Below are 23,632 nucleotides of genomic sequence, written 5' to 3'. Positions count from 1 at the left end.
ATGATTTTTCAAGGAAATCTCAGTAAAATTTTCTATACAGTCCGGTACAATAAGAGGGATCTCGACTTTTTATATAAAATCCATGAAATATTATTAGTGCCGCAAAATGAATCACTATGAGTCTGAAGAATTCTACTGTAAATACGAGAACTTTGACGGGATTGGTAGTGAATTTTTACCATATTGGCAACTGATTCTTTTCCGGTGCTGTAAGACAGCCTGCTACCCGGTTCTCTAATTTTCTTCTCAATTAGCAGAGAAAGATTTTCATGTTCATTTCCATGCACACACCGTCTATTGAATTGCTATTGGAATTTCCATTAATTTCAAAACGTCCCGAATTTTCCATAGAAAACTAATTTATAGAAAGAATCAATACCATTTCTTTTTAGTTCTCATACAACTCATTCTACTGAAATATGTTCAGCTATAATAGCCCAAGACCTTTAAAATTGTCGAATATATCCCGATAGTTTTGTTGCATAGCAACGAGACGGATCAGTTGTGCCGAGGGGCTGGACACTTCTTAAACTGGTGGCTGAAGTGATTTCCAGAGTGGGATGATTTTCTGTGATTTCTTGAATGATTTCTGTGATTTCTCAATAAGAATAAAAAATTATAATTTCTTTTGATTTTTCGTGATTTCCATGATTTATAGTAGATTCTAATTTCTTGATCCCGTGACCCCGAAAAATATTGTACTTTGATTGGTTGAAATCAGAATTGAGGAAATGATCATTTTGATAATTCACTAGTAGCCTGGTGAATTATCAAAATAAGACCCACGTGAAGGCATCACGTGACTTCGAAGACTGCGCTCTGATTGGGCGAATCGAGGAGGAAGAACATTCTCAGAAAATATCTCAATACACTAAATTGTACGGAAAAATCAAATTCTATTGTCTTAGTCAATAAATAGTTTCTATCAAATAGCTCCTGTGGAAAGGACGCCCGTCAATCTGCAAACCTTTTCAGAAGAAGCAACGAAACATTAACAGAATTATCAATCAAAAGTAAAAAAAAATCCAATAGAATTTTCGTGCGTGTATGTATGCCGTAGCACATATAACAAGAGATTTCCGCTGATGATCTCGTACTATGAGGAAACATTTGCACAATCTGTAAACTATCAAGTCAACAAATATCGCCTTCACTGATAGAATGATTCATTTATTCCAAACGAAATTCGTTAACTATTAACAAATGGTAGAGTTGAATATGACCAAATGAATATTCGTTAATGGTTAACGAATGGTTCACTTGAATGGCGAAAGTCAGGTCAAACAAGGCTCCTCAAATATACATTCGTTAACTATTAACGAATGAACATTTGGTGGGACCGAATAGACCTTACAGGAGATTCAGATATAAATTACGGAACGCTCCGGAAAAATTCCGTGACAGTTCCGTAAAATTTCCTACAACCACATTTCGCCCTGGAGTTACGGAAAAGACACGTAATTTTTAGTGAATATTTCTCTCCGTTTAACAAAAACTAATCCGTTCTATCAGTGTTGATTTGTTCAATTTCGAGAAACAATTAAAAAAAGATATAATCTCATGCTTCCTTATATATGTAATTCTCATAAAACTGAACATACATTATAATCACAAAGATGCAATCAGTGATTTCAGTAGAATGATTGCGCACTACAATATAATGAACGAGTCCAATTTAGTGGTTACGACTTACAACGCAATCCCACACGCCGCCTCGTCACTCAAAATCTCCAACTTAGCCAAGGCGTTTTGTAAACATCCAATAAGATACATTGCAGCGTTAGTGAAGCTCGATGCGTGAAAAAAACTGTAATTCATTCCACGAACATAAGTGTGCTCGACAAGTGGGTATATAAACGCCTCAGTTGGCGCAATCTAATTCTTTTTCATAGTGATTTCATTGCGCGTCATGGATTCGACACAGGTGCAACCTTCGACGACTGAAACCTTCTCTGGACTCTCAGAGAACAGACAATTGGTAGGTGAATAATATAAAAATAGACCTTTTCATTCTGGAAATCTAGGAGAAATATTTATTTCGTTCATTCAACGAAAAAATCTCCGAAAAAACCATGGAAAATTCTGATAAATATTGAACTTTACAATGATATACACTTGAGCGCTCAAAAACCATGATTTAAATGTAAATTCGATAAAGTGTCCGCAAATCCTAGGGGAATTAACATGGGAAAAAAGTGTCCGCAAATCTAATGACTCTCAGAATGAAAAGGTCTATTATTCGATGAATACAAAAATATTCATTGATCACGTAGAACTATAGTACTACAGTTCCATTGTCCGTTATTATCATGATGAGAGAGACAATGAGTACAACTGCTAATAATAACTCTGAAACCATTAACGACTTACTTGATGCTGAATTATCTCCATCGTTTGTAATTTATTACCTCCAATGAGTGGGGCTCGAGTAAACAAAACGCAAACACTGACTTTTAGTTGTTATCAATAGCTTTGCCATTCGGTAATCACATTTGAAGATAACAATGAAAACAGCAAAAGTATTTCTGCGGAAATGATAGACTAATTAATTGGAATGCTTGTAAATAGAATACCAATGATAATTTGAATTCTCAAAGCTGATTTTTTGCGAATAGAAGCGCGTGATGCTTCTGGACCGCATCGATCCAGGTGACGTTTTCTTTCAAAAAATTCTGCGCCTGGGAATGTGTGACGATACGATCCAGGATGTGCAGTTGGTAGAGAAAAGAGCAGCGGTGAAAAAAGGGGATAATTACCTGAGTTACTTAACAAGATTTACTCTCAAATACATTTGTAATGTACCCAAGGGGCTTTATCACGAAGTAGAGCACAATGTTGCACATCTAATCATAAAAGAGGAGCCAGATTCTAATGGAATGACCTTGGAATATGTCCGAGAAACCAATATCTTTGATACCGAACGACTCATGTTAGAAGAAATTGTGCCTAAGATCGAAAAGCTGATTGGAAAACGGTTGAGCCCTAAAGCTTATTACTCTTCAAATGAGCCGAATATTATTGTTATGGAAGATTTAGTTTCTCTTGGGTTTCAGAATAAGAATCGTAAAGTAGGCTTAAACAAAAAACAGATGTTCATGATACTGGAAAATATCGCGGATTTTCATGCAGCATCGGTTTTATTAAATGAACAGGTAGGAGAAAATATAAAAGAAGCTCATCATTAATTTATCTGTCAACTAATAATATCTGTTATTAGAATCCTGGGTGCGTGTCACGATTTGCAAGCGGCTTCATCAATTCCAAGACACCGGTTGCGTTCTTTACATTTATATCGAATGGTTTGGAATCTATTGGAAACAGTGTTCGTAATTGGCCGGGCGAAAAATTTGTCTCAATATCTAATAAGCTAATAAATAAATCGAGAGAAATTATTCAAAAACTTTTCATAGTCTACCAATGCGATGCAGACGAACTTCAAGTTTTGAATCACGGAGATCTGTGGGTCAATAACATCATGTTCAAAGACGATGGAAATGGAGAACCCCAAGAGGTTCGCTTTGTAAGTATCCTGAAAATATATTATTATGAGATATTCGATAAACAGCCTCATTCATTTTCTTGTCCAGGTGGACTATCAAATGTGCATTTGGTCTTCTCCTGCGATCGACCTGCTCTATTTTCTTGGCATCGTCCCCGAAACAAGTATAAAAATGACCAACGACGAAATATTTTTACAATGTTACTTGAACCGTTTCGCGAGCACAATGCAAACATTAGGCTGTTGTGCAAAGTCCCCCACCCTAGAACAATTGAAAAGATCAATGTTCAAACGACGAGACTACACGCTCATGGCGGCACTAACATTCTACCCCAAAATGATAGCAGACGATGACGAGGTTGAAGACGTAGATGACATACTTGAGAGAGGGGAATCGACAACAGATCTTCTGAAGAATCCAACGGCCCGAGAAACGATAGCAAAGATTCTTCCAATATTAGATGAGAGGGGTTATTTGGATTGAATTGATTTGATCGAATAGTAGATGATGTAACATGATATTTTATCGTCTACAGATGCATGCTATAGTATATTGTGCAATAAGGGCGGAAAGATATATTTTTCCCGTCCGAGGTGTACATGCTATTTTTAACACAGCCCCAAAGAAAAGTTTGGATTTTGCTTTCTGATGAGTGCGAGGAAAGTGAATAGTTTCCACTCAAGGCTGGAAAGTTGTTCCCGATGGCGGAAAGTAATCGCTCTTTTCCATCTGAGAGAGCAACTTTCCACCCTACGGCGGAAAGTTCTCACTTTGCTCCTCCTTATCAGGGAACAAAGTATAAACTTTGCATGCAGGTGTGTAAAAATAGTATATTTCGTAACGAGTGCAAAAAACATTTTTTCACGAGTTACGAACAATATTTTTCATCACGCTGTGACGAAAAGTGAACTTTTCGGCACGCTCCGCGCGCCTAAAAGTCCAATTTTCGCCACATTGTGATGAAAAATATTGTTCGTAACTCGTGAAAAAATGTTTTTTAGCTCGTGGGATTATATCATTCGCCTTCGGCTCGTGATATAAACATCCCACTCGCCAAAAAACACTTTTTTGCACTCGTTACGAAATATACTATTTCATCACGCTGTGACGAAAAGTGAACTTTTCGGCACGCACCGCGTGACTAAAAGTCCAATTTCCGCCACATTGTGATAAAAAATATTGTTCGTAACTCGTGAAAATAGTATATTTCTAACCTAGGGAGGGAAAATAAAGGATCCTCAGCCGCCAGTGCAATTCCCAGCCGAGCCGAAGGCGAGGTTGGTAAGCACGCGGCTGAGGGTCCTTTATTTTACTTCCCATGGTTAGAACGCGATTTTCCGTCTCGGCGTAGGCGCAAAGTCAGAGTTCCCTCCCGTGGAGCGTGCCGAAAAGTTCACTTTTCGTGACAGTGTGATGAAAATGTTATTTCATCCATTTGTCTACCTATATCGTTCGCATCAGATGAAATATATTTTGCTCTATCATTTGATGACGACTATATCATATTCTGATTATTTTCCTATTCTAGTTCTTGTCTTTACACTGGTTAAAATTTTGGTAAATTGATATAATACTCACCTCTATTTATTTGAATTAAAATTATAATTTCTGGTTATTTATATTCATAGTAATTGTTGATTTATGAATAATAATAAAGTAAATAAAGTTAAATAGCTCAAATTTGATCATAATTTTGGTCTGGGTTACGAAGAATTAATTTCTCTCCTGCACAACACAAAATGTTCATTTGTGAAAGCAACCGCTCTTCGCTTTTAAGTCACGTCGAAGACGTGGCGGTGCATCAGCTTCCAATGAGAAGAACCTAGACAACACCAACAACCTTTAGACAACATGACAAAACTTTTCTGACAAACATTTCACTCCGCTATCCTTCAACCATTAAAATATCACATATTAATTCTATCTAAAATAGCTGTGAAATCTCTGAGGTTATATATTACATAACTATTCCACTTATAGATGTAATCTATTAATTAAAATACATGTATAAAAATTTCAAAATTAATCACTTCCGCATCTATGGATTTTTTCATCAGAAAGATGTTAAATAATTTCCAGTCCTGAAGCAGAGCCAAATCACCACACAAATAACAACTCGACACTCGTCCCAGGGACTCCATTCATCACAACACCAAAACAAGATTGAATTATATATGAAATATACGAGGAAATTCTGTGAATCCCCGTCACAACATTCCTAAGCCTCTAGGTTACTGTCATGGAAAGCTTTTTTTTTGGATTTAGATTATTGTTTGTATGGAAAAAACAAAGAGTTTGATGTATAAATTATTGAAATAAATTTGGTGTATCCACTAAAAAATAGTATTTTTTCACTGAATTACACTTCGACCCACGATTACCATTCGTATAGAAAAAATTGTGACGATTTTCTAGGTAATTTTTATTCAATTTTTCTCTTTGTGTAGGGTTGGATAGAGTGCCGAATGGGACCCGTAAAGGGATTCGAAGGCCGTAAGAAAAATAAACCACTGATTGACACATGATTCCACTGATTTGCGTCATTTGGATAATTCGGTTAGTCTTTATCTGAAATATGGACATTAACTTGCGATTTATTCAACATTCGTACACATGTACTAAATTGACTGGGGCGATGACCTCGGACGGAGAACATTTCACCATAATTCCACTAGTTATTACTGATGATCTATCTATTGATATTTCATTTACGATAAGACGTGTCTATAAATTGTCAGAACACCTACTCCGTGAATCAGTCAAATTTTATTTTTCATTCTAAAGTATGAGGAATTTACGCTCTTTTTTGCATGCAGTACTCCTCACGTACTATATTAGTATTACAATCATCAATGGTGTAAGTAAATTATTGAGAGTTGCTGTGTTATCGTAAATCATTTTGAGAAATTTGAAGTTATATTTTCTGTCATAGAGTGAAAGTGATGACTTACTCAGGAAAGAGCTAGGTCAAGTTGATGGAACAGAATTGACTGGTAACATATTCACAACCAATGATTTAACAACAAAATATATTCCAGTACATTGATACTTCAAAATATTGTTTCTAGATGGAGGCTATGAAATTGTGCGACTTCTACATCGAGATATAAAATTGGAAAACGAAACTACAAAGGAATTCCGATTTCGAAGATCGACAGGCGACAATGTCACTTGGACGATGAGAGAAACTTCCATAATTCGCTCAAAAACTCCCGTCTGGCTGGTGTATAACTCTTCAACAATTATTAAGGCTGATGAGAATGTAAAAAAATCATGAGCAATATCGGTCAATTATAACGATCGACAGATTTTCGTAACTTAATATGGGCTATGCACTCCTCTGTTCAGGTAATCAGCGGTGCCGTAACAATATATGAGGATCCGATGCGGTTTATGTCCATCGTCTCGACTTCTGATGAATATGATCATCAGTATTTCGTAAGAGATTCCTCCATTTTATCCCTCAAGACTTTTATTCCTTCAAGCAGAGCAGCACGAAATTAACTTCTTCAATCATCGATGCTTTCATGAATAATGACGCGCATTCGAAAAATTCCTACAATTTTACCGTTTTGAAAGTAGCTTCTAAAATGAAATGCAATTTGTGAAATTTCACTCACAATGTTGTTTTCATTGTTTCTCATCATGATACGCTATTGCAGGTTGGAAACGTCAACCGCACCAGAATAGCGCCGTTATCAAAGAGGATCGTCAGAAGCCTCTTGAAGGAAAAACCATCTCTTCGAGGAACAGACATGGGATGATAAATCTGAAGGATTCACGCTGTCTGATTATCACATACTTTATACACCGGAACCACCAAAGAATGAACGAATTGTTCTTCGTGAGTTGATGAATAAGTATCCAATAAAAATATCTTTTAGCCCCTCACGGACAGGGCCCTTTTGTTACCACGCGAAGTGTGTGCTCAATACGTTTCGGATTCGATTATTTCTAATGCATGGAAAATTACGAAACCGGTATGTAATTGGAGCTACAGTATTCCGGTTCCCAATTTTGTTCATTTGATTAAGTTATTTTTCATAGATTTGGAAATAATCAATTTTGGAAATAAGCGTTCACATTCATATGGGTCGATACCACGCATCGACCCCGTACGTGAGGGGTCAATTCTCTACGGTGGCATTGTGAACGGTCAATTTCTTGATTTTCTGATCTCACCTGGAGTTGACTTGAAATGCTATGAAATATCAAGACATAGCAATAAATAGATGATAATCAAAACCAACTCTTTCGGTTTTCAGCCTCGATGGGAAGTCCTGAAAGATTCAAGAAAACACAATCAAAATACAATAAGAGCGCTTATGACAGATTAAAACGATCAACTGCTGAAACTGTATATCCTGAGGTGCTGGCAATCCTCGATTACAACGAGACATATACTACGTAATGATAATACATCCACTATCATTGTAATAAGTTTCCATGCGTTGTGTATCAGACTTTAAAAGCTTACTATTTCTTAGAACTCGGGAATTCTGCTTTATGAGATTGATGATGTACACAATCAATTTCTAGAACTCAGTGAATCTTCGATTTAGCACTCTTCGAGACCCAAAAGTACAGTTGAGATTGACTGGAATCGTAGTCAGTATGGTGAGTCGTTAAAAATGACTTAATTCTTTTAATGACAAATCTCACTTGTAAGGTTTTCTCATAATAGGCACGCCCGGCACTTCCTTTTATAAAGGATTTAATTCAAGACGGAATGATGAACCGTGGTGTAACGTGGTTTTCAGTCGACTGGGTGGACATGTTCATCCCTGAAAGTACCTACGATATCGTCATGATACAAACGAAGTGGGTAGTAGATTATTCTGAGAAAGATTACGAATTCGCATATTTTGGTTTATTATTATATTTCCACCAACACCTATATCTGAAGATATCGTAACACAAATAATAAAAGAATTTCCAATGAATTTTCAGTGACACTCTGTGATCAAAACGCCGAAGGACAGTGCAAAAATGATGGAATAGTCGGTAAGCGATTCATCGTTAATAAATAATGAAAGACTGACGCACCTATAAATTCAATGATCTATGTAATTTTACAAAAAATAGGAAGTGCAGGATTGGGACCTAAATGCCATGAGAATGGTGACGCAATGTCTGGAGTAATTTATGATAATATGCATTATGAAGGTGTACATGTAGCAGCTCATGAAATTGGTCATATGTACGTGAGACGATTCTTAAATTTTTCTTTACAAATTAATTTTACACTCATTTTGCCAGATTTACAGACATAAACTTCGTCTACATTCCTTTGCACAGCTTTGTTACATTTATACAGTTCATTTACATTACGTGGGTCACCATATAAGCGAAACACCGCAGCGCGTCGTTTTCCTGTAATTGCCATTGACTAGTTAACTGAAACAGGTGGCCCATCGCACAGGTGTAAATCGGGTATAGTTTTTTTTGCTAATAAGTTAGCAATTTGCTTCCGAATGGATCAATCGAATTCGAACAAAAAAATGCATATTCGGTTTTTTGTTATTAATTTCAGATTAGTAGGGAAGTTTAACCTCAGAATTGATTGATCTCACTGAATTGACAAAAATTCCCTGATACTTCTCTACACATTCGATTTTACTATCTGTTAATTACTGGCTATTATAGAAACAAAGATGATTTTCATCTTTTCATTAATTTATTTTCTTGTAACGATTCTTGAGAATGTGAATGCGCATAAGTTCTCAATTTTTACCGATTATTCAGACAATATTCAGAGCATAATTTTCTCTTCTTTATCACTGTATGCTTATTTAAATATAAATCGATAGGCTGGGGGCTCTGCACGATGAATCTCCGCTATTACTGAATTGTACAGAGCGACGTTACATACTGTCAAACAATTACAAACATATTGACCGCCCTTTCGAGTGGTCCAACTGTAGCAGAGCGATCATTTCTGAAGGTTTGAGGTAAATTTGAATTCCCTGAAAATTTCTTAGCTTCTCTGATATCACCACTGATAAATAAAAAATTTAATTCTGCCAATAAAATTTTTTCCGGACACGAGTTTATAGAGAGATTTTGTGTGGAAATTTTGAGTATTTGTTTATCTCAAGCGAATTTGATTGACAGAATTCATTTTTTTTTATTAGCGAACAAATGTAACAAACTAATTGTTTGATCAATAAATATTCGTGAATGCAGATCAAATGTGGAAAATTGTCTAGATAATGACACCCCTATTACATATCAAGGAGAGTTGGTGGATGAGGTATTATTACCGGGTAAACAGATTAGTGTGAAAGACCAATGCATAAGTAGAGGATATGACGACCCATGCGAGGTATGTAAAAATGAGGCCTCAATTTTCCGTTTGGAATAGTTCCTAACTCATCATTTCAGTCATCAGATATTTGTCAAAATGTTGAGTGCGAATGGGGGTGGTTCTCAATATGTAAAGACACAGGACCAGCGCATGACGGTACACCGTGCCCTACAGGTGTAAGTATACCACTACATGTTTACTTATTCACAGTACGAAAATGTAAGACAATTAATATGGAAATACCATTTTGATTTCAGGAATGTAGAAATGGAAAATGCATGTCCATAAAAAAAAAGCTACAAGATGATGATAATTAGCAGGCTTTTTTGCGCGAAGAGTTTGAAAATGTACGATTGCATTTGAATGTATGAATTGAATACATGTAAGAATTATTAGAAAGCAGATTAGAGGAAGCTTTTATGACACCAATTTTATCTTTCATTTATTTCACAATTGTATGTAAAATACACTAAAAAAAATTGTGAGTGAATAAACCAAAATTTCCTCCTTTTCCCAACAATGTAGTTAAATGTAGCAGGGAAGTCGTTGTGGGAGCTAAAAAAGTCTGTGCCTCAAGCAAATTGTCTCATGATTTTTGTTTTCATTTGATATGGATATAAAAAGCTGGTTATTCGAATTCATCTTTAATGAAAGATTTCCAGACATTTATTTCCGTCAATCAATTCGTATATTTCATTTGATTGTCAACAAACCATGTCCTTAACGAATAAAAATTGAACTCCAATAACTCATTTTATCTTTGTTTATGAACGTAACTTAATATAAAAAATAAAAATAACAATGATAAAAATATCTACTAAATAGAACGTTTGTTTGCATTTCCAAAGTCTACAACACTTATAGTTGAAGATAAAATTATTAGACTTCATATCCCCTAGCATATGGTTAAAACCTTCAGTAACGTAAGAAAACAGCAAGAAGAGCCAATTCTATTATTACATTAGTTTTAAAAATTCATCTTGACGAAACAAAATCTTAATGGACATTTTTTTATAGCTTAGTCTTACCTACTTCATGAAAACAGATTCTCAAAATTATTTGGCTATTCTTCTATAATTCCGAGATATTGCAAAAAAAATTACCTTGCAGTAAACTCGTACCATTTTTCTACTACAATATTTTTTGATCAAAATCTGTGTAGAGCATGTTCAAACTTTGCTCGAAAAAATATAATGTTTTCAAGGATTCGTCGACATCCCCCAATGGTTGATGCAGATACAAAATCAATAACTGAAGCTATTGTTTACTTTCTCTACACTTAAACAAATGGGGGTGAAATTGTTTGACGTGCCGTCTGATGCTGTATCTCGATTGCAGTGACGATGGACGATGAATATAACATGTAGGACACTTATAACATTCGTAATAGTGTTTAACCCACACATGATCCTCCATTTTCGTTTTAAACTGTTCAACCACTTGACACCTATTGCAGACATACTTGTGAGGTGCATTACGTGTATACTCATTTTCCCAATCGATGGTGAAGAATTTTGGGTTTGATGGTAGAACGAAATAATTATCCGCCACCCTGATGAGGAGAATCGGTTTTCGTGGCTGCTTTGGATCTATTTTCTCAAGGTCCTCGACGACCCCGACAGATGGAGTATCTGATGAAAATTGATCTCCATCTAACACTTGCCATGGAACCTCTTCATTAGCATCTATGCTCAGAGACTCACCTTTAATCGATTTACCATCAAGTTCTTCTTTATTTGTTTCATGAACATCCCCTCCTATCTTCATGGCTCTCTCGGATTCTGCTTCCAGCTTTTGAAATTCTCCACGAACATCATCAAACCGATACGTCAGTCTTACTCCCTCCATCGATAGAGATTCTGTCTGATGGTAAGGAGAAATATCCTTACAAGTTGCTGAAGACTGCTTTGATGATAATTCCTCACACTTCTTCTGTAGGATGTTCACGTGTTGTTCAAGCATCAATTTATCTTTCAATTCATCATGCATTTTTCCCTCGAGAAAATCTTTATGCTTCACAGCTTCAGTAAAGGTTGAAATAACATTCTTCAAGGATTCTTGTTGCTGCTCGAGGTCCTTCGCACGTGACATCAGATCTGCCTCTCGCTCTTCCCAGGAAATTCTCTCTGAATTCAATCTCTGAATTACTATCCTTGCATGCTCGAGCTCAGCATCTCGAGCGTTGAAGTCTGTCCGAGATATCTGATTCTCCTCCATCTCATTATTCATTCGGATTATCGTCTCCTCCGCAGTTTTCAGCTTCTTCTTTAGAACTTCTGCGTCATCTCCCTGAGACTCTGATGGTGTTGGAGTGTTTTCACAGTTTGAAGAGATTAACTCTTTCAATCTAGCAATCTCGAGCAACAATTCTGAGACTTGCTGCTCCATTGTGGTCTTCATTTGGAACATCTCGGACTCTGCAGCCACCTCGGCTTCACGTGCTTCCTCTGCTCTCTTTGTTGCTACCTCCAGCTCCTCACGCAACTGCTCTATCAGTTCGTTGTCCGATTTCACCTGCATCTGCAGCACAATTTTCTCCCTTTCAAAAATTTCTTCAATCTCTTTTCGTACCTTGTGCAGGCGCATTGCAGTTATTTCAGATTGATATAGTCTGGCCCGAATGATTTCAAGTTCTGCCTCCAGACGTCTGTATTTTCCCTCATAATTCAGTAAAGAGTCACCACTTGATGTATTATGTAGACTTGAGGGTCTCAATGGGTTGAGTTTCTGGCGTTTTTGAGGAGTTTTGTGGTCTTCAGTACTCCATAAAAGTGGTGAACAACGTAAATGGTCGATTATATTCTCATTCATCTGCAAGTATCAATTTTGTAGCGATACTGGCTCAAAAATAGCGAGTCCTAACCTCTACAGTTCCGTCAGTGACACAAATTTTGTCTATTTTCATTACTCACCTTTGGATTGTTTATTTAAAGCGCAAATAGACTCATACAAGTTAATTTTCAGAAAATATGCTAATTGTGTTTACTGAATGCAGGAAGACCATTTCTCACCAGCTTCAATCCACTTTCACTCCACAACAGCAAGTTATCAATGAGTAATTCGCCATTTTTCGTCAATTGTCATGCGCATACGAATGAGCGCAAGTTTTGAATGCAAAGAATTAGATTTCAACTTGTTTGACTTTATCATCCGAAATCTATACGGCAAGTTTTGTTTTCATGTTAGATACAAATAATCATGTATAATTTTTACACATGACAGCACAAAAATTGATCAGTGACTCATGAATGCTCTGAAAAGCTAAAATTGTATCCTTAAGGATAATCGGGCGAGGAAGAAATGTTGGAGGTGAGGCGAAAGGGTTTCTATTGTTTTCCTGCAGGAAACCAATCGCTGAAGAAAAAAATTTTTCCCATTCGGATTAAAAATTCAGGCAATATTAGGGAGTATCTCCGGTTAAGAATTATTTTTGGAGCTAATCAAATTTATTTGTATCTGTTCCACGCATTGAATGGTTTTCAGATTGTTTTTTTTTAATAAATGAAAAAATATTAATTCATGCAAAAAAGTGGTAACATCGTCGGTAGTTTTTGATTTTTCACCAGGAGCTGGTACCACTGGCTCGAGGGAGCTCCAATCACAACGCTTCATCGCTCTCTCTCAAGAGACGTTTAAATTGACCGCGTTACCCCCACCTGATCGGTACTTAGGACTTTGCTGCTCGTTTGGGATGCGTGTGCAGAAATTTCATTTTTCAGTACTTTTTTCGGTATTGTTAATAAACAATGATCCTAGGCGACAATCTTTTTCACTCAAAAAATCATTGATAACATGTTCTAAATGTGTCTAAAGTTTCATGACTTTGACTGCATTTTTTCCTTGGGTTTTGCAGTTTTTTTGGTGATTTCCATAAGATCACGGGTTAAATGACCACTTTTTCAAAAATTCATAATAAATTAACCATGCTCCCCAACAGTCTGAAACTTTGCACACGCCTTTTCCAGCATTTAAAGAATACGTAAAAAAAAAGAAAAAAATGGCTGCTTCTTTTCTAACCCACTGGGCTCGCCTGATTACCCTTAAAACTCGTTCAAAATTTTATTCATCTGCAAGAAATGCGTACATAAATAAATGACACGCTTATTAGGAGCCGACTTACGTTCAAAAACGAATTGAAGAGCAAGAAAATACCTCATCGAATAAAGAGACTATATAATATCAAGGAGATTGAACAAGAAAATATTGAAACATATCTCGTTCGATATGGCCCTGTAACATAGCAGTGAAACAACAAACTGAAACAAGCGATATTTACACGAAACGTTAGGAGACTCTCTTCATGAGGGAAGAAACGGTCGAACTCAATAAATGTGACTTAGTCGAATTAATTTTATTATTTTGGCTTTTTGGGGTTCACATACCAGCTGCGGGCACTGCGGCCACGTCGCCATCCCTGAGTAACGTTAAACGCTGGTATGTCTTGTTATAAAATTGCCATACCATGCGTTCTTGAATTTAATTGGAAATTTGGAATTCATAATTTTAAAAATTATATACCTCTTGAAGGGAGGAGCTGGACGAGTAGTGGTCCCGTACATCTACTTGAACACCCATAATTATTACATGAGGTATCTCAAAGAAATTTAAATTCATATTAGCTACCTAGGCTGCCTATAATTGAAAGTTACGAATATTTAGTTTCGCTGAAGAAACTTTGAACAGAAAATATATCTCAACAATTTTCCTGTGCACTGATTGTGAGAAAAAGAAATTTAGTTGGGTCAACTAAATTTAGTCGAGTCAAACAAAAACCCAAAAAATTCAGAAACAAAATTGGAATTGTGTGAAATTTCAGTGACACACAATTACAATTTTGTTCTCATTGTGGAATCACTGTATGCACTGTTAGGTTGACCAGACAACCTTGAAACATTTAGTGCCACACGTTGTTCATTCTTGTACGCACAATAACTTGAGAAAAAATGAAGATAGCAAGTTGAAATTTGGTATGATTATAGCTCTTTAATCGGCCGAGCAGTTTCGGAAATATTGAACCTTTAGTATAAATCTAGTTCCTTAAAAGGTTGAATATTTCCTGTTTTCATTAGAATTGACATTTCACGAGACATCACGAGACAATACTTTGGAGGGATTGTCTCGGTCTCAATGAACCCGAAAATTTTTGCTCTCGCCGCAGTCTTGAAATGCGCAGTATCGACTCCTCTCGTGATGACTCCGAGTCAATTGACCTCATCTCAGTTTTCAGTTTTTCGCGGTTCTTATACGGAGAAAACCGAGACGAGCCAAACCGAGGCAAAAACAGAGATTTTACATTAAAAAATACGAAAAACTTGAGATCGAGGTGGCATATATTGACTCGGAGTCATCACGAGAGGAGTCAATACCGCGTATTTCGAGACTGAGACGAGAGCAAAGATTTTCATGTTCATTGAAACTGAGATCATCTCTCCAAAGTTTTGTCTCGTAAAGTGTCTCGCGGCATCACTACTACTTCTCGAGGTGTTTGCTAAGGAAACGGGAAATGAGTTACGAAATTGTCCCCAAACTTTTTTCATTGAATTACTGCTTTATTAGTCCATGAATGAGAATGCAAGTTGCAGTACAATAGTCTTAATATGTTTCTCAAGAATACAAGATTCATGATGTGAACGATACACTAATGAAATCTTCATAATTGAAAAATCAAAGTATTCGACGTGCTACTATTATACTGGTCTTTCATTTCCAACGTGCAATTTTTAATTGAACACATGCATCATGTTGTATGTGTTAAGGTATGCCACATGTAGGAACATAATTGTTTCATTCAAGATTCATTAATCTCATGGACTAACTTCTGTTTCTTTGGATGTGTAATTGACGTCATCGATTATAATTAATATTAGAAGTGTAGGAATGGTTCACAGATCGCTTGGAAAAATATTTCGAATAAGTTTCAATATTTGAGAACAAACAGCGTTCTTTATAAATGAGAACACGAACTGTGTTATAATATTAATAATAAAATAATTAAATCATTTCCTCGGGTTCATGAAGTTTGTCAATATCGTTTCTTTTTCCTCTCTACCTCTTTCAATTGAGTCTTGAGTATTCTCTTCTGCTCCCTCACTCGGGTTCGAAGTCGAACCAGCTGACCTTCTGCAATTGCCTGATGCTTACGATCCTCACGATTACGTTTCTCCAATATCAAAATTTGTCTTAAGCATTCTCTTGTTTCGGTGTCATGTAGTCCCAGCAACCCTAGTTTGTACTTATTCTCTTCAACATATGCTTCAGATTTGTCAAGTGTCCCATCAAGCAAGTCCACGATGGCCTCAGTTTCAGACAATTCTTTGCGAATTGCTCTGAGCTCTTTTGTGAGGAGTCTCAACTCTCTTCCAGTCAAAAGGGGACAGTGGTCATCGGGATTAACGCTTGGAGGCGTTGAGTTGTCAATTTGCTGACACTTTGAAATGAGAATGTTATCCTTGTCCATCTAAAACATTTGGCATCCTTTGTTGATTGTTCGAAAGTGATGATTTATAACCTCTATACTACGGTTTTAATAAATGATGGGTACTTACTTTTAGATACTATTTCAGTTAAAACGTGCATTAAACGATGAAGAATGAGGTTTTTTCACTGAAGTAAAGTCTTATGAAAGTGTGTTATACAATGGAGATCTTGGGAGGTACTTTTATTATGTTCCTTACGGATAATTGTAAACTTGCATCGTGTGAGCACAACAGCAGGCATAGAGGTATAATATCTAGAGTGCTCGTACGACTCCCGAGCTGTCGGAAATGTGAAGAGAGATAGCCTGCTTAGAACAGGCAATCGCTCTCTGCCTGTTGACTTGCGACGTGGGGGCACGACGTGTCACAATTCCCCCTCCCCCTTCGTGACCGTCGCAACTTGTCAAGAAAAAATGACAGTCATTTTTCATCTACATAGATGAAACTTTATTTTTTTCTCGGTCAATTTTCAGTTGAATTCCTTTTGTATTGGCCTAATCCGTATTTTGAAATGGAAATCACTTTGTTTTTCCATCCATATAGATGAAACTATTTTGTTTTATTCATGACCGTCACAAATTGGAAATTAGTTATGACCGTCATTATGCAACTATATAGATGGTTTGACAACAATTTGGTTACAAATGATTTGTGACAATCATTTGTGGTTAGAAAATTTGTGCGTCACATGACCGTCATTTTTTGGTCATATGACGCGATCTAAAAAGTGACGGTCATTTTGCATCTCTAGGTACGGGAAGCAAGATAGGGAACGAGCACTCTAGATATTATACTTCTATGACAGCAGATAAGAACATGAATATACGTGGCCTGATGCGCGTGCCCGTATGGCGCTTGAAATCTATTGGATGAGAAAGTGATCTGTAATTATAAGACTCAAGAAGGAACGATTATTGAACGATCAATTGTTATTTATTATATTAGCATATTTCGATATGAGTGAGACAGAATTTTCACGAGTGTGAAGTTGGCTTCGTCTCGACTTCGCCTCGGCTTCGCCTCGGGCTGCCAATCACATGAGCTGAAAATTCCTGTCTCACATGTGTCGAACAATAGTTTTTGACAGTGATGTTACGTTCAGCGAGTGGCGAACTGTGCCTTTTTTCGTTTACTAGTAAACGAAAAGGCACTTTTCGACACGAGGTGAACGTAGCGGCAGTGTCAAAATAGTATATTTCAGCACGTGTGGGGCAATATCGTCTTTAACATGTGTGGGGTTTACAGCATGAACCGAAGGCGAGTGATGTAACCACACACGTTAAGGACGAAATTTCCCAACAAGTACTGAACAAAATTTTATGTCACGAAGCCTGAAACCGGCTGAATTAGACACGAGACGCGAAGCCTCGACTGTGTAATCCAGCCGGTTTCAGGCATGAGTGGCATAAATATATATATGTAGTTCACGTATCTTCAAAACAATTAGATTCCATGATAGTATGTGTATAAATAGTTTGCACATAAATGGATAAGAAATCGTTTGGCAAAATTTTTGGAATATGTCATATTGTGAGAAACGACTATTCTCTCTCTAATAATCCGTTTTTCTCATCCCCCAGACGAACTTATCAATTTTGGAATCGATTTTAAGTTGTTTCAATCAGGAAATGACTGCGTTCTCATAAAAAAGTATACATTTAGGAAACATCTTTGATGTCTGGTTTTCGGGCCCAATGAAATAAAATATTGTATGTTCCACGGCGATAAAAGTATTATCTGATGAATGTGAGTTTGTAATCCGAGCCGAAGAATGTGATTTTATAATCCGAGGATTATAATCACATTCGTGAGATAATACTTTTATCGCGAAAATGGCCAAAATACAATGTACTATTGCGATCATAGTCCTCGCTTCCGTTCTGTAAAAACAGGAAATGAGGGGATTCCCCGAGAGATAAATTTAGAAAGTGATAGACAAATTCAATGGCTATGTAACTCCTAACTAGGGCGACAGTTACCATTAGAGTAAAAAATTTCAATCCAATTTTTCTGTAGGGTGAAATGATTACTTTGAATGACTCAAATTCAAACATATTGTATAACATCGTTACGAAGCGCGTAAATTAATTTTTCAAAAATGATCGGTTCACGATGATTGAGTGAGTTTGATATCAAGGACTACCAAATAATAGAGGTAGATCAACAATATGATCATCTATGTAGAGCACAGCCTACGTTGAAAATTTCGTATGAAATATGCCCATACGCAAATCTTCATGTTTCTTATTATGCTTCAAATTGCATTTATCAATTACCAATGGTTGATGATCTTGGGTGAGAACAAATGAGAGGAATGCTTTGCAGCCGGAATGATAATGGCTATGAATGATTCATTAAAATGATAACTAAAGGAAGAACCGAGATGAAATGAAGTTTTCTTTTTACCTGCACTTACGACAAGTAGTTGATTGCCTTTCCCCCAAATTTACATTGATAACGTGCATAGCAATACTCCAGTACCAGTTTGAGTTTGCTCGTCATACAAATGATTTCAGACGTGATGGTCTTTTAAAGAGGATGACAAGTTACCGAAAAGTTTTATATGCATTTTTTTGCAAATATGTTTTGAATATCTTAAAGACACACATGAAAAAATTCAATAGAAAACCTAGCGAATTCGCTAGAAAGTTCTATTGAAATTCTATAGGATTTCTGTTGGAATTCTATTGAAAAATTTGATTTGTTTTTTGCGCTGTTTCTATTGGATATGTAATAAGAAAAAGTCAATAAATTTCGAAGTTCTGTTTGAATTTTACTGTTATATTTTTTCTATTAGAATTATTGGGCACAAATTTTCCAAGTTTTTTGCGTTGGATTTTGTTTTGTTTTGCATTGCAGAATCCGAGTGGAAAAAAATTATAAAATCAATGCCTAACCATTCTTATAGAAAAAATTTCAAGAAAAAAATTCAAACAAAAATTCAAAACCTATTGACTTTTTCTTATCGAATATTCAATAGAATCAGCGCAAAAAACAAACAGAGTTTTCTAATAGAATTCCAATAGAAATCCTATAGAGATCCCATAGAATTCCTATCGAATTCCAATAGAATTGTCTAGCGAATTCACTAGGTTTTCTATTGAATTTCTTCATACGTGGACAGACATTTGTAAAACCAAAATGCATCTAAAGGGCAACTTTTCGCAGAAATGTAAATATTTATCATTAAGCCGACTTATTCCGAGCTTCCATATAACTGCAATATATTTTTTCATTCATAGTTTATTATAAAGCCAAATTCGTCAACTCCCCCAGCGAACTCGTCATATTTATTCGTCACTCACAGAACTAGTTCCATTTTGTTCACATGAATACAAATTGCTTATCATTAAAATGTATTGTGATTAAAACGAGTGGGAAAAAACTTCATGTGCCCTTACTTAATCAGTTTCATAACACGATCCATCGCATTTAAAATCATCAGCAGGGCGAGTTCACCATTAACAGAATTTTAATTGATATGTCGCCATTCTCCAATCTCTGGGACAATATAACTCAAAATTATAGCTATTAACAATAATAAACATTCTTACCGAATACAACGTTCTCAACTTTCAAAGTTCCAAACGCGATAAAATGATGCGATGACGCGATGCTTGATACGTTATTCCTCTATTCTTATAGCAATAAATCAAGGAAAAACAACTATGAGTTTTAAAGGCGTGGACTACTGGAGGTAGATTTTTTATGCATTGAATGTCGATTACGTATGTCCAAAAAAGAATAATTAATTGTTTATAGTTCGTTTGCTCGTTTGCCTCGTTTGAGCAAAATTTTTGAAAAAATGTGTACAATAATAATTACGAACTAGTTTTTTGAAATTTGACTCCTACACATCAGCTAATTTCGTTTTGTTTAATATAAAAATAGGCAGAAAAATAATCCTTAAAATATTTAAAATATATTCTCGATTCTATCAGAAACATTTTTCAGGCTATTTTACATAAATGGTGCAATTTTTTATTTAAAAAATAACGGAATTAGCTATGTAGGAGTTGAATTTCAAAAAACTAATTCGTAATTGTTAAAGCACACATTTTTTCAAAGATTGTGAAAAAAAAAGGCTCTGTAGTTCAAAAATTGTAGGCCCTGGACTGTTTTTAACATTTTAAGCGTTTGCGGGGTAAACGAACAATAAACAATTTTTTCTGCACCAATTATTCGGTTTTAGACATATATAATCAATCTTCAATGCGTGAGAAATCTCATTGCAATAGCCCGCGATTTTAAAAATTCATAGTAGTCTCCCCTTAAGCCTGAAAAAGAGCAGCACACAGGGATTGAAATATCACCACGTTTTACAGAAAAATGTTTTGACTTGGTTCGGGAAGAAAATTAAATTAATTTATTTCATTTCAGCATTGCGCTACAGTTAAACTCATTGTAGAATATCTAATCTGTGTTAAACTCATTATAGAAACAAAAAAAAAGAGTGACTTTCATCAATATGATCATGGAATGGCCTGTAGTCATTCCTTAACGATTCAAGAGACTGACCAATCATCCTTTGACTTGGTAATGTTTTCTCTCCCTGGCCCGTAACATCAGGGGATGAATTCTATCCACATGAAATGCGATATTATTTCTCGATCCAAGACACGATGGATAATGGAGATAACACGTGGGACACTTGAAGCATCCGCCATAATGTACAAGCCACACGTGATCCTCCATTTTTGTCTTCCGCTGTCCACCAATTTGGCACCTATTGCAGACATAATGGTACTTTCCTTTACATGTGTACTCATTCTCCCACTTGATCTTGAAGAATTTTTCATCTGAAGGTAGGACGTAATGAATTCCCACTCTAAGTAGGAGATTTGGAGCTAGTTGCTCTCTCTGCACTGCTTCCAAAGAGTTCTCATCAACCTGGTCACTTGGTCTACGCAATAACGATTTATCATCTGCTTGTCGCGGAATCTCGTTATGGACAGCGGCATCCTGACACGTATCAGTAATCATCTGAGCATCGAGTTGTCTTCTGTTTCCTCTATTAGGATCCTGTCCTACCTTTATAGCTTCCTCGGTTTTTCCCTCCAATACCTCAACTTTCCTTTCAAGATCATCAATCCGAGACCTGAGATTTTCTCCCCTCATCGAAATGGGTTCTGTCTGCTGATAACGAGACACCATATGCTCAGAAACTGCTGAAGACCTATTTGGCGATAATTTTTGGCATTTCTCTTGCAGTATCTTCACCTTCTGCCTAAGCTTCTCTCGATCTCTCAATTTCTTTCTTATATTGGATATTTGTTCCCTCAGGTAATCCTTTTGCCTCACAGCTTGGCTGAGAGTAAAATAAACGGAATCCAATGAATCTAGTTCGTGGAGGGTCTCCGCACGTGACATGATCGTTGTGATAAAAAGTATGATGCTCGCTTCACCGAGCATCATATTTGGAACATCAATTTCTACTTGCACTTGCTTTGCTGCGCAGTTGTCCTCCAATTGGGGTTCTAAATCGATTATCTGTTCCTCTGCAGCTTTTAGCTTTTGAGCCAGGACCACAGCTTCATCTTCCTGAGACTTTGATAGTGTTGGAGTGACTCCACAGTTCGAAGGGACTGTGTTTGTCAATCTGGCAATCTCTGTTATTATCTCAAGGCCCTCGGCAACCACGTCACATGGACTCTTTGATGAAAGTTCATGCCCATCTGATCCTTGCCACGGAACCACTTCATTAGCAGCAGTGTCCATAGACTCGATATTAAACAATTCAACATCAAACCCTCCGTTGTTTGCTTCATTATTATCGTCTGTCACTTTCATGGCTTTCTCAGTTTTTTGCTCCAGCCCCACAACGTTCCTCTGAAGATTATCGACTCGAAAACTCAGTCTTTCTCTCTCCATCGAAAGGGATTCTGTCTGCTGATAACGAGACATATACTTGGGAGCTGCTGACGACTGCTTCGGTGATAATTCCTCGCACTTCTTCTGTTGGACCTTCACCTGGTGTTTAAGCATCTCTTTACCTTTCAATTCATCTTGCATTTTTCCCTCGAGAACATGGTCTTGCTTCACAGCCTCAGGAGAGGTCGAAATAACATTATTCGATGATCCTTGTTGCTCCTCGAAGTTCTTTGCACTCGATATCAGAGCTGCCTCTCTCATTTCCCAGGACGTTCTCTCTGCATTCAACTCGAGCTCAACACCTTGAGAGTTGGGTTCTGTCTGGGATTTCCGATTGTCCTTCAACTTGTCTTCCAATCGGATGATCTGTTCTTCTGCAATTTTCAGCTTCTTCTTTAGAACTTCTGCGTCATCTCCCTGGAACTCTGATGGTGTTGGAGTGTTTTCACAGTTTGAGGAGATTAACTCTTTCAATCTAGCAATCGCGATCAACAATTCTGAGACTTGTTGCTCCCGTGTGGACTTCATCTGCAACATCTCGCACTCTGCAACTATCTGGGCTGCACGTGCTTCCTCAGCACTCCTCGTTGCTGCCTTCAGATCCCCTCGCAACTGCTCTATCACTTCATTGTCCGATTTCACCTGCATCTGCAGCACAATTTTCTCCCTTTCAAAAATTTCTTCAATCTCTTTCCGTACCTTGTGCAGGCGAATTGCAGTTATTTCAGATTGATATAATCTGGCGCGAATGGTATCGAGTTCTACTTTCAGACGTCTGAATTTTCCCTCATATTCGGGTATAGAGTCACAGCTTGATGTGTTATGGAGACGTGAAAATTTTGATTCGTCGAGTTTCCGACGTTTTGGTGGAATTTTCTGATCTTCAGAACTCGATGAGAGTGTTGAACACTTGATGGCATCCTCATCCATCTGAAAATTTGAAGTGTAGTTGCTATTTGTTCAAGAATGTTAATTCCTAACCTCCACAATTCAGTCACTGAAATTTGCTCTCAATCATCATGACTCACCTCTGAATTCTGTTCGATGCGCCAAAAAATTGATGAGACTTTGGTGTCAGAGAATATTATGCTAACTGTAACTGTTTATTACATTCAAGGCAAGTTGGCATGTTTCTTAGCTGCTTCGAGTGTCAATAAAAACAAATGCCTCCTCAGTCGACTTCTGACATCATGCACAGAGGCGGCAATGAACAATCATTTCAAGATGCAGAGGACAAAATCGAGATTATGGAATTTTATGTTTCATTGACACTACATGAAAAATAGGAGTAAAGAAATCAGGGGATTTGGAGAAATAACAATAACGTTGATTAAATTGGCAAAAGCAACTTCGTTCACTTCAATTTACGAATATGGAGATGATTGAAAACATCTATATGAACAATTATGTTATTTTAGTACCCGACAAGCGTAGTAAATCGAAAAATTGTGAGTGTATTGGCAAAGGACGGAAAATTT

General features: G+C 36.7%; 4 protein-coding genes and 1 long non-coding RNA gene across 5 annotated transcripts; 3 read left to right on the top strand and 2 right to left on the bottom strand.

Annotated features, from left to right (window-relative positions):
- The first annotated feature begins 1,770 nt into the window (after window positions 1-1,770).
- LOC107047743 lies at window positions 1,771-4,393 on the top strand. The gene is made up of 4 exons (XM_015270569.1): window positions 1,771-1,978; window positions 2,616-3,152; window positions 3,218-3,520; window positions 3,588-4,393. The coding sequence occupies exons 1-4, from the start codon at window positions 1,910-1,912 to the stop codon at window positions 3,981-3,983; spliced, it is 1,305 nt and encodes a 434-aa protein (XP_015126055.1). The 5' UTR covers window positions 1,771-1,909; the 3' UTR covers window positions 3,984-4,393.
- Window positions 4,394-8,244: 3,851 nt separating this feature from the next.
- LOC107047772 lies at window positions 8,245-8,672 on the top strand. Its single transcript, XR_001461650.2, has 3 exons — window positions 8,245-8,321; window positions 8,451-8,504; window positions 8,586-8,672. It is a non-coding gene; the product is annotated as an uncharacterized LOC107047772 (long non-coding RNA).
- Window positions 8,673-8,684: 12 nt separating this feature from the next.
- Window positions 8,685-10,220, top strand: LOC107047706 (A disintegrin and metalloproteinase with thrombospondin motifs 6). The gene is made up of 5 exons (XM_029126730.1): window positions 8,685-8,704; window positions 9,311-9,451; window positions 9,687-9,825; window positions 9,885-9,983; window positions 10,065-10,220. The coding sequence occupies exons 1-5, from the start codon at window positions 8,685-8,687 to the stop codon at window positions 10,122-10,124; spliced, it is 459 nt and encodes a 152-aa protein (XP_028982563.1). The 3' UTR covers window positions 10,125-10,220.
- A 378-nt stretch (window positions 10,221-10,598) lies between these two features.
- Window positions 10,599-11,772, bottom strand: LOC107047774. Its single transcript, XM_015270606.1, has 2 exons — window positions 11,511-11,772; window positions 10,599-11,438 (listed from the first exon to the last, which is right to left on the bottom strand). Exons 1-2 carry the CDS (start codon window positions 11,767-11,769, stop codon window positions 11,065-11,067), a joined length of 633 nt encoding a protein of 210 aa, XP_015126092.1. The 5' UTR covers window positions 11,770-11,772; the 3' UTR covers window positions 10,599-11,064.
- Window positions 11,773-20,723: 8,951 nt separating this feature from the next.
- Window positions 20,724-22,691, bottom strand: LOC107047705. Its single transcript, XM_015270506.1, has one exon. The coding sequence runs from the start codon at window positions 22,689-22,691 to the stop codon at window positions 20,805-20,807; it is 1,887 nt and encodes a 628-aa protein (XP_015125992.1). The 3' UTR covers window positions 20,724-20,804.
- Window positions 22,692-23,632: the final 941 nt, after the last annotated feature.

Source organism: Diachasma alloeum, unplaced genomic scaffold (assembly GCF_001412515.2).
Source record: "Diachasma alloeum isolate Michigan unplaced genomic scaffold, Dall2.0 Dall_scaffold_78908, whole genome shotgun sequence".
NCBI classification, from domain to species: domain Eukaryota; kingdom Metazoa; phylum Arthropoda; class Insecta; order Hymenoptera; family Braconidae; genus Diachasma; species Diachasma alloeum.
Note: the sequence above shows the minus strand (reverse complement) of the source record. Positions and strands in the feature narration are given on the sequence as shown.